A 17,914-nucleotide genomic window follows, 5' to 3' on the forward strand; every position below is an offset into this window, starting at 1 on the left:
TGCCTGTACAGTTACCTGTGCTGTGTTGGGTCCACACTTCTCTTGGCTGTTCCTAATCACCTAACCAGTGCTCTCTTCCTGAAGCAGGTTTTTTGTATTGGTTTTGGTTTGTTTATGGTCTAGGTTTTGTGTGTGTTAATGCTCAGGCGCTGACTGAAAAGCCCGAGGGAGTAACACTGCACTGTGGTTTGGCTTTCCCTGCCAGAAAGGTGGGTTATGCCATCTGAGAGCCTCCTGCCCTCTTCTAAAGCGGAAATGCTTCATTCTCAGAAGGATGTAAAAAGCAATTACCAGTGAAACAGAACAGTTCTCACACACACAGACACACACACCACCTCCCCCCTTTTTGTCCACTCTTACTGAATCTGGGCACCTGTGTTTCCACCGAAGCCACACAGAAAGCCACCTGCTCAATAGTCTTGCTTTTGACTGGCAGAGCCGCTCAACCTGGTGACCAAGCAGAAGAGGCGATGCTTACGGAGGGCAGAGGGAGACTGAAGAGTGTGATAAATGCTGAGGGCAGAGCACAGACACATTAAAAGACAGTTTTTCAAAACAGGGGCACCCAAGGACCTAGGCACAGCAGGGGCAGGCACTGCCCTGGGAAAGATAGTAACTCATAATCTACCTGTCAGAATTGCATGTAGAACCAGAAAGGAGAATCCATAATTGTACTGCTCAAGAAAAAAAAAACACTTTATTTTTTTAATTAATATACACCTGAGAAAATTTCATTAGAACAACATTCTTAATGATATTTCTGCAGTGCTAGTGAGTTTGATATACAGTTATATCACAAGTGCAAGGAAGGCAACAGGGTATTTGAAAAATTTAAACACTTCACCTTGATAACAAGGAGCTTTGTCAGAATCACATATAAAACACAAAGTACTGCCTGAAATAATGATTAAAAAAAAACCATACTTGTCCACCCCATGCTTGTTTTAGCTTTGTAACATGTCTATAAACTGAAATAGCCGGTGTTTTAAATAATCTGATTGCAGAACTAAGAGTTAAACATTTTTATTGGTAGGTGCAGCCACTTGTCCTCCTCTTTACCACTGTCACTTCAAAAGCCACGCAAATCAGCAGTCCTTACACACACAGAGAAAAAAAATAATTCTCTGTGCACTAAAAATTACTCGCTTGTTAATCATGTAAAAAAGATACCTATTTATTAAATTATTTTAATTCAAAGTGTTCCATGACAAGCTAATGTAATATTCCTTCACCTTTGTTGCTAAGCTGTATTGCACCAGAAATATTTAAATCTGTTTTGTATAGAACAGGGAGAGTAATGAAACAGATAGCCTGCAGCAGTTAGTATCTGAGAAAGGTTAATACTTTCTGTAAACTTGTTTTAGCAAAGCTATTGCTAACTGACCCGTTTATCTTGAAGACACTTCTTTATCACAAGAACATACAACTCACAAAATGATATAACAAGTGATGACTAAAAAAAGTATTATCTATTGTACCATCAAGATATTTCGCATTAAGTATATATACTGTAAAATGTTTTAATATATTCAATTAAAACAGTCTAAATAACATCACTTGCCAAATAACATGAACTCTGTTATGGAATGCAAAGACATGCATTAAATTCTAGGATTAAAAATGGATACAACTACAAGAAAAACAACGAGCAGCAAGTTTTAAATGTGCATATGCTGTCAAAACAAAATAAAATCCAACAGTCCACTTCAACCCATGCAAGTCTGCACAGTTCATACATCCACCTTATGAACATGAACGATATGCATGCAATCAACAAACTTTAACTTCTTGAAGTTCATAAACCTTTTTAAGGCGCTCAAGATCTTCCAGAGAGTACTGATTATTCTGGTTTTCTGCAAGTAAATCAAACAGTTTTTGAACCTGTTCTTTTTCGGTTTTGCTAAGAAGAGCCAGCATCACCTGAAAAAACCAGATTATTTTATAATTAGCACAAGCTGATTGAAAATCGTAGTACCTGACAGATACAAAATCAAGTGTTCCGTTTCCTTTAGGTTTCTGTGCAACTTAAATACACATTCAACCTACGTTCTTACCTTAAATCTTTCCGCTTTGCTCAAGTAGAAAAGGTGCTGATATACAAGGCCAGGATCTTTCCCAACTACATAATATTCCAATGACTCGATAAAAATCAGAAAGATTTCTCCTTCAAGTTTGTTACTTAGCAACACTGGCAATTTTTTTGGATCAGTAAGTGTTAAAAGATCTGCACAAGCAGCTTTATCCTTATTGGCATTCACTGTGTTTATAATCTGACCAAAGTCGTAAGCATTAGATGGTTCAGAAATACACAGCTTCTCAGAGGGCTTCAGTGGCACACTCTTTTGAACGGCTTCTTTAGAAGTAACGCGATCAGTCACATCTTCTGATGTAGCCAGCTGTCCCTCTTCCTGTTCATCAGTCACCTTCACAAAGAAAATGGCAACAAATCGTTTTCACGTGGACATGTAGCTAACCTGAAGCTTCATAAACTGCATGCATACATATATCCCTTAATAACATCATTAAATTGAAAGTTAGTATGTTACTCTTCGTAAAAGAAAGGCACCTATGTTCTTTTGCTATACTTCCCCCCCAGAACAGTAACTCTAATTCATCTTTAAAGGCTTGTGGTCAAAAGTATGTATTTTACACTTCCTTTCACTGCTTGGCCCTCCACTGTTGACAGGCAACTGAAGACCACTGGCAGAAAGCCAAGGGGGACTGTACACATATTCTAGATGCGAAGTTGCAGAAATCAAGCAGAACTGAAGTCAAATCACCAGATACCCACATTTCACTTTACTGCTGCGCCTTCAGAATCATACAGGTGTACAGCAGCTCTATCAGGTTGCTGGTTTGAGTCTTGCCGTGGAATGAGAAAGCTCAGCATGCTCTGACTGCCCAAATACCCACTTAACTTTTCCCAAATTTCCAGCCTGTATCAAGTTTCATGAATCAGTCGCTAGAAAATTAACCGTGGGTTCAAACTACATTTGCTAAAAGCTATTTCAAGCTACCACGAGTTGTGGAATTAGTATAAACTGACTAAAACTCACTGAACAGGGTCTCTTCAAAGGATGCCAAGGATTTCAAAAAGTCTGAAGATACGGTGTCGCATAGTACAGGGGAACTAGTCTAGTTCATTTGTAGAAAATACTGCATTGTGCTTATAGATATTTTCTGTTTTTCAACAATCCTTAGTATCAAGAGAGAAATCCTGACTGTCTTTTATATAATTATAGCTTGATTAAAATGGAGTAATTATGATAAATTCCAGCTTCTAATTTGCCTTACTTTTCTTTGCAGTCTGTTTTCATGGAACTACCTTGTACTACAGCAGTTAAGACAGGCTCTCTAAGGGGGCAGCTGTAATTATGACAGCAAACATAAATGCTTCCTGCCCCACCCCCAGAAAAATTACCACTGCCAGTAATGTAGTTAGCTGGCCCCTGAACAATGCAGTCACTTCCCAAACCTGCCCTAAACACTCTCCAGGTCCCTTTGTTTGTCACAGCTCTGAGCTTAACTAACGCTATACCCGACTCACACCAGTTACATAAAATCCCATGAACTCATGACAGCGTGAAGTGTTTCAATAAAACAAATTGTTTCTGTATTAATAACTGCAGTTTCCATTATGCCACCATTTCGAAATTATATTATCAAATTACAGTATCACTGTACAGACTGGGAACTATGTAATTTAACTATATATTTTTAAATGAAAAGGGGAAAAAACCCCAAACATTCTTGAAAAATCAGCAAAGCTACAATCCAAAAATATCAGATGACTGAGAAAATCCTTTTACTGCCTAATTCTACCCAGAACTCTCAAGGCTAACATTTTGATCCATTACATAACACTACACCACACGTTTCTTTTATAAGATCCTACAGATGTTTTACCCATACTCTTGCTCTTTAAAGGAGGATTTCACTCTTCAGAGCAGTAACTTTACTACTAGTGCCAAACAGCCAGCACGCCTGCTAACAATGAACCTTTGCCAGCACTGCCCCAGAGGCTTCCTGAGTAGCACAGCCCTGAAAAGTAAACCTGCTATTTGTCAGCCATATTCTGTAAAACAGGTATTTCAAAGTCTAACCAGTTTTTGTTTACAAAGAGCGTGTCCTCAACTGTAGTGCCATCTAAATGTACTTTCTCCATTTCTGCCGTGGTTCTGCATACACTTCAAAGCAGCCCATGCTTTACTATAGAACATATATAGACACTGAACACGTCACGTGCAAGAATCCCCCAGTACATCCTCAAAATAACACAAAAAATACAACTCCACCCCCAAAAACCATAGAGCTATGAAGTGCAAAACAAAAACTTTAATATTATCTCTTCAAATCTGTTGCTTCTGTAATGCCTGCTTTTAAAAATGAACAGGTATACCTCTTGTATGGTTATTTTCTTCCTTTGCTTTTGTTGATGGCCAGCTACAGTGCTGCTGTCAAGACTGAGCAGCTGAGTTACCTCCTCTAGTTCCTTTCTTGCTTCAAGAATGTTTGGATCTATTAGAAGCACTCTGTTGAAATCATCAACACTGGCTTGATAATTCTGTAAGTAGAAGGGAATATAATTTTTTCATAAGCACACCACTAGAAAAATAAATTTGAACTACCATACTGTCCTTTAGAATCAAGAAAAATGAAAATGCTAGGATCTTTACAGTAAAGTAGACAAAAATAATCCAAATACAGCCAGTGTAATTTCATTAGAGGGAAACAAGGAAACTGAGAGTGAGTTTGACTTCATATTTTGCAACTAAATATTTCTATATTAAATATGTAGTATGACATAATTTATTCTGAGAAACATATTCCCTGTATCAAAGAACTGATTATTGAACATTGCTGCTTTCAAGCATAATTGCTTACAGTTTAGCACTTCTTCAAGATTAATATAATGTGTGTCCATCAACAGTTTGCATACTTGCTTTGCCAATAAAAGAGTTAATTAAGCTTAAATTAAAAATACACCTAATCTTCCTGTACTTCAATCCAACAGTCCATTTCTTACAGTTTGAGAAGGGAAATTTTTGGTAATACTTCAGAAGATTGCAATTATGTTACGAACTCTGGGATTAACAGGATTAGAAGGACAAATGCAGCGACAGAGTGGCATTAGGACACAGTTCCTCCATCATCAGTCTTGTCATTTGTTTCATGTTTTTATTTCAAATTTTGACATCAGAAATTATGAGGTTTTTAGACTAAATTTTCTGGAGACAAAAGTTAATAGTATCAATTCTGAGGAAGACTGGAATATCACATGGAAAAATCAAGACACCTTGAGGGATGGAGCATCAAAACCAAGAATGAAATGTAGCAGTAAACAGTAAAAGACCATGCAGATAGTAAAAGGTCAACATGATCTCTTTGTGCGAGGGACCTAATATTTCTTCTGTTCCCAAGCACTATCATAAGGTTAGTGATAATGACTCTTAAGTCATTCATATCATCATGAAAAAATTCCTCATTTTCCAGCTGAGGTACTTCTTCAGCATTTCAACTGTAATAAAAGCATTAGTGTATAAGTCACTCATATTCTTTTTGCTACACAGTGTTTTGTTCAATACTGATGACCAGTATTCAAGATGCAGACATTGCAGCAAATCTGTAAGTGAACTGAAGTCTACTCTATCATGAAAGAAGAGTAAGAGAACTAGAATTATTTAGCCTTAGCAAATGAATGCAGAAAGGGGGCAGATTGCTTCCATCAGAAAACAGCTTCTGATTAAGCTAAACCATTTGAATTACAGATGTGAAGATTCACAACTACAGGAAAAAAGATTGTGTGAAAACAATCACAAGGGTCAGCAAACAACTAACCCTTCTGGATTTAACTGCAGCCTGCCAGACTTCTCAACAAAAATCATGCAAGGTGGTTGTATGCAAAGCAAGAGACCGGACTATCAGCTGTAGGAGATGCAGTCTGAAGTGCAGTGTCCTATGTTACAGGCCTAATTCATCACACAAGCACAACCTTTTTACTGATCTTCCCTTAACTGCATCTCAGTAAATCTATTTTAAAAACCCCTCATTTACTTAATTAAATTCCACTGCAGCTTTTGTGGTTAAGTATCTGGATATTTATACACAAATAACACTTCCCAGCTCAGTCAGGTCTTTGCCAAACTACATGCTTTTAGCTCTTGAAATTTTTCATTATGGTCATCTGTCAACCTCCAATGACTTTTGTTGCTTTTTCTGGTTTTATGAATCACTCACATCCCTGGAATTAGCAATAGTGAAGGCATTAAATCCAATGACAACCAAACATTTTGGGAGTCCCCAGGTCAGACTGGTCTGAAGGAATCTATGAACAGTGTGTTTCAGGTTATGTTTTCAATAATACAAAAATAGTATTTTTTTTCTAGGGTATTAAAAAAAGCAGAAGTTATTTCTCCAATTCTTTACATTCTTCACTAGTATGTAATCTCCCTTTTTTGGTAGAATCACTTTGCTCATGTTTTTACTCATTTTTTATCAGCTTCAACAATGTAAGGTTACAAATGATTAATACCAGGTAGCTTGGTACAGTTACAGAAAAGATTTTACATAAAATTAAGACACTTCACCTTCTTTGAAAATTAATCAAAGCAAACTTTCAAAATTTCATAGCTCCTGTAACAGAGGAACAAATTTATCACGAACAAAAGATCCCGTGGTTCCTGCTACTTGCATCTGGAATTATAACACGGAATGAGAGCAGGCTAGCACACTACCAAGCACAAACACATTGTCCTCAGGCAATCTGTTAGCTGAGACACAATCAGGTAGATTTTTGTTAAAGGCATCAAACATAATGGAGGTCTGAGGCAACTATTCATTTGACGGACACTTGCTCAAACTTGGTGGATGGTTGGAGTTATCGCCTCCAGTTACAAAGAGCAACATGGGAGAAAGCACTTAACATGCTTGTTTAAAGACACCTGTAAAATTTAATACAAAGTAGGTAACAGCTGCCATCATGAGCCAACAGAAGTGAGAAGCTGATGACTCAACACCAGGTAAAAGCTGACAGGCAGAGTAAGGATTGCTGTGAAAGTGCAGGGGCCAACTGGTATCACTGAAGAAGGGGAGCCAACAGGATGGAACATGATGATTTGTAGTTTTGTAGAGATTTGTAGTCACAATCAAGATGGATATAAGGAATGTTAAGTCTGCATTTATGACAATCGGGTAAAAGAATACTCAAAAAACTGTGTGTAAGATGAGCACAATACAGTCACCACCACCACTGTGTAGATGGAAAGGAAAAGGTTGAGTACGGGCACTGTTCACAGAGTGAGAAAGTGGATTACTGACAAAGGTTTGTAACAGAAGGAAGAGGGAGAAAATGAAGATAATTAAACCGCTGGCTCAATATGACAAGCACTCAAATATGAGCAGATGCCAAAAGACAGCCTGCAATTTCAGTCTGGACAGATGAAGACCAACTTGGAGAGAATCCATTTATCATCAGCAAAGATATAATAAACACCTTGACAGAAAAAACAGACCAGGGTACCCAGAAGAATATTAGAACATTAGAACAGAAACTTGCTTAACCTGTCTCCAGTCAAACCTTATTTATTACAATATTTTTGTATTTTCTCAAATTATTACAAGTCAACATGCAGGTTTTTATTTTGCAAAAGTATTTATATAATATTTTATGTGTGCCTAATGCTCTACAAAATAGTAAATCATCAGCACTGCATACTTTGTATTCACTCATCGACTGCAACTACCTGATTGCCTTTGAAGAGGATAAGCGAGTTTAGAAGTGCTTAAGAATACCTGCTATGTTCTTTTTCCTCACCTGTAATCCTTTGTACGCTAGTGCTCTTCTATAAAAAGCTTTAATATTAGAATCTTCTATCTGAAGAACATGATCACAATCCTGCTTAGCCTCTTCATATTTATACAGTTTCAAGTAACAGAGAGCTCTAACACAGAAAAACAGAATACACTGCAATATAAGTAAATTCTACAGTACTGTAGCGCCAACAGTATCTGACTTATAAATGTTAACCACAATACTTCACACAATTCAGTCTCAATGTGGTATTTTTTAAAGTACATCAAAACCAGTAAGTATTAATGACATCACTGGATGGATTTAAAGAGGGCCAGTTCCTGCAATAAAAGTCAAAAATCACATATGACTAATGCTCGAAGTAAGGCAGATATGTTAAGTATTTTAAAAGCAAAGCCTATGCAGGTGTAATATCAGAGTACAAGGCCTGATATAGTATGGATTTTATACGTCCATTCTGGCTAAAAATGTGCTCCAAGTTAAATAAGCAATAATGCTTTCTGCACCTAATTATTACTTGGAAGTCTCCTATTCAAGTGCTGGCCTAATCAAATCCTTCTTAGTTTGTGAAAGCTGATAAGATTACAGCATAAAGAATTATGCTGCAGAATTAGGTCAACCCTTAAAATAATGCTGTTGTATGACTGTGTTCCTACTTTCACTTTCTCAAAATGTACATTTTCTCTGAATTATTAGTCTTCATATTTGAGATACTGCCACTGCATGTTAGTTTTTAATTAAAATCATACCAATATTCTCAAAAAATGCTGCAAAATGCTATGCTAATTAGAACTTTTACTATTGCTTACTCTATTTATATAAAGATTTAAAGATCTGTATCAGTGACATTAATACTTGTTCCCCTTGGAAAATAACACAGTTTCAAAAAAAGAATTTTTTTATTAGAAACACTCATCAAGTGGTAAAAAGAAAGATTTTTTTTTTTTACCACAGTGACTGAAAGGATCTCTATTTGCAGAGAGAAAAATACAACTCTTGTTATCTCACAAAGTGGTGTTAGATTTTGGACCTTTACCTGTTAGTGTAGATTGTACATTCCTCGGTATTTAACTTCATGCATTCACTGTATTTATTTACAGCTTCTTCGTATTTACCCTTTTTTACAAAATCATTCCCTTCATTTTTTAATGTCTTGAACTTCTCCTCAGCTTTCTCACCTACGTTACAAAAGGATCACAGTGTTACATAAGAAGGTCAGTTCATTAGAGGTATCTGAATAATCTACCCAGACTAAGAATAAATGCCTGGTAACTGAAGTATCTTTATCAGTCTGTGCATTGTTGTTTCTGTCCCAGATTCTCCCTGCTGCTCTAAGAAAGGCATAAACTAACATATCTACATTTGGCACAACATGTATTTCCCCATGCAGCAGGGTAATTACTTTGCTGAAAATAAGGGGAATGCAACAGACAGCTCTACACCTTCACCTCCTTCCATCTGCCCCTTTGTCTGGTAAAGAATGACTATGTATCTCCACTAAGATACTAGTTTTATTTACAATGGTGGTGATTTAATCAGCAGGATTAAAGGCCTTCTAGATTTCCCCCATCACACCAAGACAGCCATAATTTGATCTAATATTCTTTCTGCAAGCAGCTATCAATCACAATTACTATGCTAAACTGACGACGACAAACAAGTCATCACATCAGCAGGGGTTGGTGATACACCAGTAATATTCTGTTAATAACTATTTATAAAAGAGGTTTTGAGGAACCTGAAACACATAACTAAACTTTTTTTAGCTGATACTGGGTTCTTCCATAATTGGTTTTCCTACTAAACTCCACAACATTTGTTGCATATGCTTCTGGGTTAGACTGCAATCATAGCTATGTTTGCACTGGAAAACCAATCCTGACTGCTGTTTTGTGTCTCCGTTGTGAGCAAGCAATGATTAATAACATAGCTCTAAGTAAACGTAATGGAAAAATCTACTTTTTGTACCTTGCTAAAGAATATAAGTCCCTTGCCAAGCTTCAGGTTTTAAACACTGTATATAATCAGATAATTTTAACCAGTAATTAAAGTCAGTGAATTCTTTTATGAAAACATGGCAGTGCCCCATGCCAGAAAACTACATGTGGACTTGGGGAAAAAATAAAGTTAGTGACGTGAAACTAGAACAGATTTATGCTAGAAACACAACTAAATTATAACTCAACTTGTAATACAAAAAGCAACAGACAATTGTTGCAAAAAAAGTGTCAGCCCACAGTAAGGTTTAAGGACTGACCGAACATTGCTGGCATGCTCCCAGTGCAAGCTATCACTGTCAGGTCCCACTGACTTAGTACCGGCATGAGAAGGCAACCACAACCTTGGAGTCAGACTTCAGTCAAGAAACCCGTTACACAGTCTTCACATAGTATTTCTAAAAACAAAACCTAACCAAAGTGCACTATTTGAAATAGACTGAGGCACGTTTTGCAACAACATGCCACAGAGCACACTTCATGAAGGCAGTGATGGTCAGTTTTGTTAACTTTCCTAACAGGCCAAACACAATCACAAGTGTTCTCAGGAGCCACTTATCTGTGTACTTTTCACTAACGTGATCTTCAAATCCTCTCTCCTAACAAAATTAGATAAGGTTATATAGATACAAATTTACTACTTCAAAGGTTTAAATAGGTTAGTTACACACCGAAATAAAAATCCACAAGTTGTATTCTTTAATAACAGAAAAAGCCTGGAGTGTGATCCATACAACAAAAAGCGCTTTTCAAGCTAAGTACTTCTGTTTAATAGCAACTGTGCAAGATACTAGTTTTCTACTTCATTTTAAAAAAAGTTGAACCCAATTGCTGCCCAATCCTTAAGAGTGATGAACCAGTAATGACAGGTAGTGACAAAAACTGTAATGAAAATACCTGCCACTGGACATTTTAAAAAGTAAGGTCAAATTTTTATTAATCTAATTGAGCTTAAATCAACATTCCTCATGTTTCTTAAATTAAAAACAATTTTCTATAGCTTTACTGAACTCTAATATGCACTATTCAAATTCTATATAAACCACACTACAAGATTCTAGAACTATGTCTCACTCACATAAATGGATGTATTTGTAAGTCGTCTGTTGTTTTACATCAGGTACAAATAAATTCAGTGCTATCTGAAAGATCATTATAAACTCATTAAATCTGTAAGTGCCCTAGAATGCTGATTATTTAAGGACACGTATTATTGCAGTAATGCATTATGGACAGATAAACCTACCACTGTTACGTATTTGGCCAGCAACCCAGTTATGCATTGCAGCCTCTCATGTGTTAAGGGGAAATTATCTTCAGCATTACTTTTCTTTATATGGAAATAAAACTCAAAGGGGAACCAATTAACAGCTGAGAAAAAAAAAATCATACAGTTAAGGCCTCTGCAAAAACAATGTTTAATGTCAATAAAAAATTAATCAGAAAGGTTCCTTCACCTGATTTACTGGAGGAGAAAAATGGAATTGCAATGAAGGGAAAAAAAACAGGAGGAAGAAAGTTTCCTAAACTACCATCTAACCTAAACTAACATCTTTGAAAGGCGACTACTAAATGGCTGCTGTCAAAGTTAGAATCCCTTTAAAAAACCCCACCAAAATAAATAAAGAATCAGCAGTGTTCTTTTATAATCCATTTCACCACTACTAGCCACCTACAAGTCTACCCTTTCTATTCTGAAGAGCTGAGTAATGCTTTCATGACAATTAAATGACAGCTACAGATTATGTAGTTCATTATGTTACCAAGGTTGGGTGTTTGGGTGGTGGGTTTTTTGGAGAAAACTGTGTTATAACTGTAGCATGATGTCAACTGTTTCTTATAGGTCTCAATATACTACTGATGAGTATTTCTGCTATATTTTCTTTTATTTTATGTAACTTCAGAAATTACATGCTGCAAACTACATCACTTGGCTTTAAAAAATTTATCATAACTGTGGCTCCACAAAGCACATTAAACCCGATCCCATAAATGACCATCACCTAACTTGGCTTTTCACAAGGTCTCTGATAAGTATTTTCTAAAGCAGTTTCTTTGACAATATTAAATAGTATTCCATTTTTCAATTTATTTTTTTTTTTTTTACATATATTTGCATTAACTACATACGATTCATCTGCAACTGTTCTTCTCTGTTGGTATCTGTAGTACTTCTTGGCTTATTCTCTGGAGTAAAGCTTCCTCCATCCCACCTGTGTAGCTGAGCAGCAACTGGGACAACTGGGATTGGTGGCAGTTTCTCCCTCCAGCTGGGACCATCTTGATCTATTAGTGTCTTTGTTATTCTGAAAGAGAAAAACCCCACCAACATGACTTTTTATATATTTAAAACATGCTTTAATAGCTTGCACCCAAATTAATTAATGCAATGTTACAGTTTTTGAAAAAACTGAACAATTATCCTTAAGACTAATTCAAAAAAAGATCGTGACAGCAGTTAATGGTATTGCACTCATTTAAGATTTAGATTTACTTTTTTAAGTATTCATGCTCACATTTAGAAGACAAGAAGCTGACTTCACCATGATCTGTAAATATTTAAGCAAATGACTGATTTTTTAACTAAGCTCTAAATGCTGCCTACCACATGCAATAAAAAACAGGAAAAAAATTATGGTTTGGTTTTGTTTACTCTTCTCAGCTGTTCATAGGTGTTATTTGTAACAAGTGCAGATTACAATATTCTCAGACAAAGTGTGGTAACTAAATTTACCAATGTCAAATGAAATGTTTTACACAACAATTTTCTTAATAGCCAATGCAGGTCACAAAGTAGGCATTAAGTTGCATTTTACAGAACTGTCAGAAATTAGTCAATCAATCATTCTTTATCCCCATTTAAAAATGCAAAGAAAAATGTAAAAAGGGGGGGGGGGCGGGTCAGAGTTCAAATATTTCTGTACATGAGAAATCCATTCAAGTGGGAGTTTCCCCACTGCTGTGATGATTTTGGAGAAAGACCTAAATAAACATAATGAGTAAAGCCATACAAGATTTCATGGTCCCATTACAATTATTGTAGTGTTTAAAAAAAAGAACAAACCACAAATAAATATTCATCAATTACGAGAATAATAGTGAGATAAATGTCTTCTGATGTCAAAATGAGCTTAAGAGTCAAGTTCAACTGGTGGTAAGTCTAATATCTACTTTAACAAAGGAAAATTCTGAACTGAGTACCAAAGCAAGTCACATTGATACTATAGCCAATAAACCTGAAAATTGTGTATTAGGTGCACTTCTACCTAACACAGGTGTAAAAAACATACTGCACCAACACACATCCAAAAAACCTCAAAAACCCCTCAAGAACCTTGAATAGGGCATCAAGAATGAGATATAGAATGAGCATAAATTACCCAATTAATTTTTCTTGCTCAGTTTTGTTTTTTTCAAATTATTTTAATGACAGCTATAAAACAAACAAACGCCTTGGTATATTATTACTGCAACAGAGTCAGAGCATTCAGGAACAAATTCTTTTCCCATTAGGGTCTGATAGAAAAACCAATACAAGAAGCAGCACCTGTTCTAATATTCTTTATCATAAAAGAGAAATTACCAAAATTTTTTAAAGAACTATACAGACTAGAACAGCTATTTGTAGAGCTATGTAATACGTTTTTTTATGTATTACATAATGCTGCATGAAACAAAATTTCTTACATTTTTTAATTGAAAGCAAATTTCTTCATATACAGAACATCACATTTCATAGTATTATCTCAAGTTTTATAAGCGAACAAGAATATTATTTTTCTGTAGGTTTGCTGCATATGCCCTTCTAGGGCTCTCCTCTGCCTGTGTCATTACTAAGCAACATTTTATAGGACCTACCAACTAAGTAGCTTGTCCAAGTTCTACTGTGCTCTAATTTTACTAAAACTTTAGTTTTTTAATAATATTCTGAATTCAATTGTTAAGAAAAATGTGGCACACTACCCTAAATTAAAGAGCCCTAAGTTTTACTGAGGTTATTTTATTAGAGAGCAAAACTGTACTCTTCATTAAAAAGTCGATTCATTACATTTAGGTATTTCCCATAGAAAGTAACAGAATAATTCTACAGTAAACCAGGGTCCCATTGACTTCCCGTTTATTTTTTCTCCATTTATCATAATGGGCTTAAAACATTGGAGAAAAAAACCCGATACATTTCATCAAAATCAACAGAAAGAATCCTGCACGATTTGATGATCAATCGACTGCTTGTAATACAATCATCTAAGCACAGTCTTCTGCAAAAATGCATACCTGTGTGCCGTGGTTAGATCTCATAAAAAAGCTGGGACAAACACAATCACTCCCCACCACCAACAGCCTAACTTGACCCAACAATCCCGCAGTTTTGGAATTTATCACAGATTTATTTGTACAGTACAATACTCATGGGACTTTGTAATAAAAGCTCCCAAGCTATCTAATACAATTTGCTAACTGATACTAAAGGAGTTGAGACAACTGGAATGAAACTTCAACTCAGTAAATGAAAAAAGTGAAAAGCAAACAATAAAATACTCAAGAGGAAATTAAAATACATAAAATAGGAAAATCACTGATGTTCACAAAGCTAGAAAAATGCCACTAATTAAAAGCATGCTTGAAATGCATTTTCCTGTGACTTGGCACGCACCATTAAAAGAAACAGTCCTTCCATTTTATCTAAAAATCACCTCAGGATAACCAATATAAGACACAATTCAATGATAAACACTCAAATAACTCTTTACACTTGTTTTCAGTTTACTTCTCATAAAAATACGTACTTACATTCTTAATTATTTCCTTCTGATTGCAAAATGATCAGGTAAAGACTTTATATTAAAAATCCTACTTGTCTTTTACTTGACAATTATTAAAAATACCAGACCGAACATACATTTGATTCCAAGATTTTGGAAAGCCTGCTTAGTTAGCTAAGTACAGAATGACAAGCTTTAACACATTTATCAAACCCAGCCTCAGACACAAGTGAGATTATGAATTTTTCCTGCCAGCTTCCTATCACCATCCAATGTCCCACAGGAGCTTAAATAAATCCTCCAATAAAAGCAGGTTGTTAAGACTCAATATTCCTGATATTAAAAAAAAATTAAGTTACATTTTGGGGTTGTCCCTTTAACTTAAAAGGCAGTAAAAGAACCATCATTTTTGTTAAAATTAGTTTTTAAAAGGCCTGTTACTTTGGAAATGAAAATGAGTACTTTGATAAACAATTTCAGTTTAATTCATAAATGATAAAATATTTTAAAATAAATTATAGTTAAAGTTCTATTACGCAGCAGGTCTATGCTTTAGAAACTGAGAATTTGCAAGCAAAAATGAATTACCAGCAGAAGAGAAGAAGGAAGAAGCAGCTGAAATAAGGTGATGGGTTGCCAGGGAGGAAAGAGTAATGAACAGTGAAGCTAAAAACATAAGGAAGGCCTAGAGAGGAGAAAAGGAAGAGTGTTAAGGGAAAAAAGGGAAATAAGCTTATTACTAAGCAAGTTACAAGTCAAGAAGAAATATGAAAAGAGTATCTGCAGATAAAATAAGCCAAGATTTTTTAAAAAGTGTAATAATCACAGAGATACCAAGACGAGCAGCTGTCTCAGTAATCCCAGTGCTCTATTCTCAGTGTAGATACAGGCGTTCAGTAGCAATGTGTTGTGTTACCAAAAGTAAGACTTCTCAGAGATCATAAAGTGTCATTATCTCCTTTGCCTACCTCTGGTCAAATAAGCAGAATTTAAAGATATTATGAACTTTTAAATGAAGTGATAATGTGGGTGTTTGTGGCCTTGGCTTAAAAAAGAAAAAAAATAAAGGTACCAGAATCCATTGTTAAAAGTCACGTGCATGTGGGTTCCTGCTCAATGACTAATGGCTGTTCTGCTTTAATTAATACTCTTTTTCCCCATTAAAAGAAAAAATGAAAGGGAACAGAAAATCCTATCATTTACGCACTTAAGTACTTACTATATATTAATAAGATACAATTGCAATAGTGTGTATACACTAATTTTATGCTATTAAAATAAAATTATAGAAATTGAGATGGCTCTCCTGGCAACAAGAATTAATGCTGGAAGTACTGACACAAGTTAAAATAATATTCAATTATATTTTTTACACCTCTAAGCTTTGTAGCCAACTACTGTATCAAGCTACATCCGTGTTTCCACAACTGCAGCACACTGAAGGATTCATGCTTAACACAAATCTCCAACTGCCAACAGGAAGGCTGCTAATATGAAAAGGAAACAATTATCAGGGAAAAGGTATGGACCTTAAAGTATTGGTATCAGATTTAAGTTAGGCAAGAAAACAAGTTGAGGAAACAGTAAAAAAAGCCTTTTAAGTACTATATATTTAAAAACAGAAAGTGACCTACTGCTGGCAGAGGAAAACTGTGAAGCTATAGAAAAACAACTAAATGAAAAGTCAGTCCTCTAGTTACAACGCACTAGTTGTGACAACCCTGCCTCCGAGGGATACAGAACAGAGGGAGCATGTAAAACAAATGAAACTGAATTCTACTTTTCTGATACCAGTCAAAATAAAAAAACTTGTAAATGGAGTTACCTATTAGCACTATCATTTGCTGCTTGGATGCTGCTGTCTATTTGTAGGACTGTTTTATAATCAATGTATGCCTGTCGATACCGCTCCATAGACTCATTTGCCATTGCTCGTCGTAGAAGAGGCTTAAGGGAAAACGGCTGAAGCTCCAGAGCTCTGGAGAAAACAAAAGAAAAATGCAGGACTGAAACAGAGTAACTGAAGTAATATTAAAAAAACTATTTTATTTATTTCATTGATTAAGGTATACACAACTAGATGTAACAACTGTGATTTCAGATGGGCGTTACAGTAACATAACCAAGGAAAATGAGACTAAGTGGTTTATATTAGACATGCAGTTATGAATTTGTTAGTGCTTTTACTACAACTTACTTTACTCAAATGCCTATCTTCCACCTGGAAAACTGCTTCCATCACCAAGAAAAGATTAATGTAATGACAGCTGTTTAAGAACAAAAGCCATTTTTCTTAAGTCATGCCTAGATCTATGGGGATTTCAAGTATATGGTGCATTTGCCTAAATGATTTTCAGTTCTTCCTTACATGGAAGTATGCATGTAAAAAAGATTTAGTGAGACATGAATATACACCTGTCTTTTTTTGGCTTTTAGGTTTTTGCCTGTCTTTTGGCTGTTTGCTCTTCTGATTGTGTCTGCTCAACGCTGAGCTCAAATGCTGACACTATGCAGTTAGAGTGCCTTTTCCAGCAATATGGAGCAGCAGTCCACAAACCTTTATTTGTTAAAGACCACCTTTTATAAATCAATTATTCTTGCTAAAGAGAAATAAACTTTGAAATACTGAAAATACAATGAGTCTAGCCAATTAGATTTCATGGAATCATAAAGTAATTCAGGCTGAGAGGTCCCCAGTCCAACTTTCTGCTACAGCTAGGGTCAGCTCTGAGATCAGACAAGGTTACTCAGGGCTCTATCCAGTTGGGCCTTGAAGACCTCCAAGGGAATCACTGCACATCTCCGGGCAACCTGTTGCAATACTCTGGACTGGTCATCAGGAAAAGGTTTCTCCTAATACATAGTTCAAACCTTGTGTGGTTAAACTTTTGCCTGATGTCTCACAGGCCTGATGCCACAATGCACTGCCAGAAAGAGCCAGATTCATCCTCTGGATAATCTCCTCATAGGTACTAGCAGGCTGCTCTTAGGACCCCTGCAAGCCATTCTCCTCTAAGCTGAAGAAACCCAGCTCCCTTGGACTTTCCTCTGCAGGCAACTGTTCCAGAGTTCACAACCACCTCAGTGACACTTTCACTGAACTCACTGCAGTTGACCACTGTCTTTCTTGTACTGGGGAAGCTGAAAACCAACATAGTTAACATAGATGTTGTCCAGCAACTGCCGAGTACAAGGGGATAATCATTCTCCCCAGTCCACTGGCTGTGCTCCTGTTCATAAGCCCAGGAGGCTGTTGGCCGCCTTTCCTGTAAATTGGCTTTGCACCACTACTCTCCCCTAAAGCTAGAGAAACAGTGATTTCTAGAATAAACATTTCCATTTCA

General features: G+C 36.0%; 1 protein-coding gene across 4 annotated transcripts in view; it reads right to left on the minus strand.

Annotated features, from left to right (window-relative positions):
• Positions 1–680: 680 nt before the first annotated feature.
• The window catches only part of SPAG1 (sperm associated antigen 1), a 46,518-nt gene continuing 29,284 nt past the window's right edge, over positions 681–17,914 (minus strand). For all 4 annotated transcript variants that reach the window (XM_080378054.1, XM_080378055.1, XM_080378057.1 and 1 more), the window contains 7 exons: positions 16,396–16,548; positions 11,938–12,113; positions 8,847–8,988; positions 7,814–7,940; positions 4,400–4,564; positions 2,055–2,423; positions 681–1,920 (listed from right to left, as the gene is read on the minus strand). In XM_080378054.1, the coding sequence (XP_080234180.1) occupies positions 1,771–1,920; positions 2,055–2,423; positions 4,400–4,564; positions 7,814–7,940; positions 8,847–8,988; positions 11,938–12,113; positions 16,396–16,548 (1,282 nt within the window). In that variant the 3' untranslated portion in view covers positions 681–1,770. The remainder of the gene's footprint in view (positions 1,921–2,054; positions 2,424–4,399; positions 4,565–7,813; positions 7,941–8,846; positions 8,989–11,937; positions 12,114–16,395; positions 16,549–17,914) is intronic.

This window comes from Falco punctatus, assembly GCF_963210335.1.
Source record: "Falco punctatus genome assembly, chromosome: 3".
NCBI classification, from domain to species: Eukaryota; Metazoa; Chordata; class Aves; order Falconiformes; family Falconidae; genus Falco; species Falco punctatus.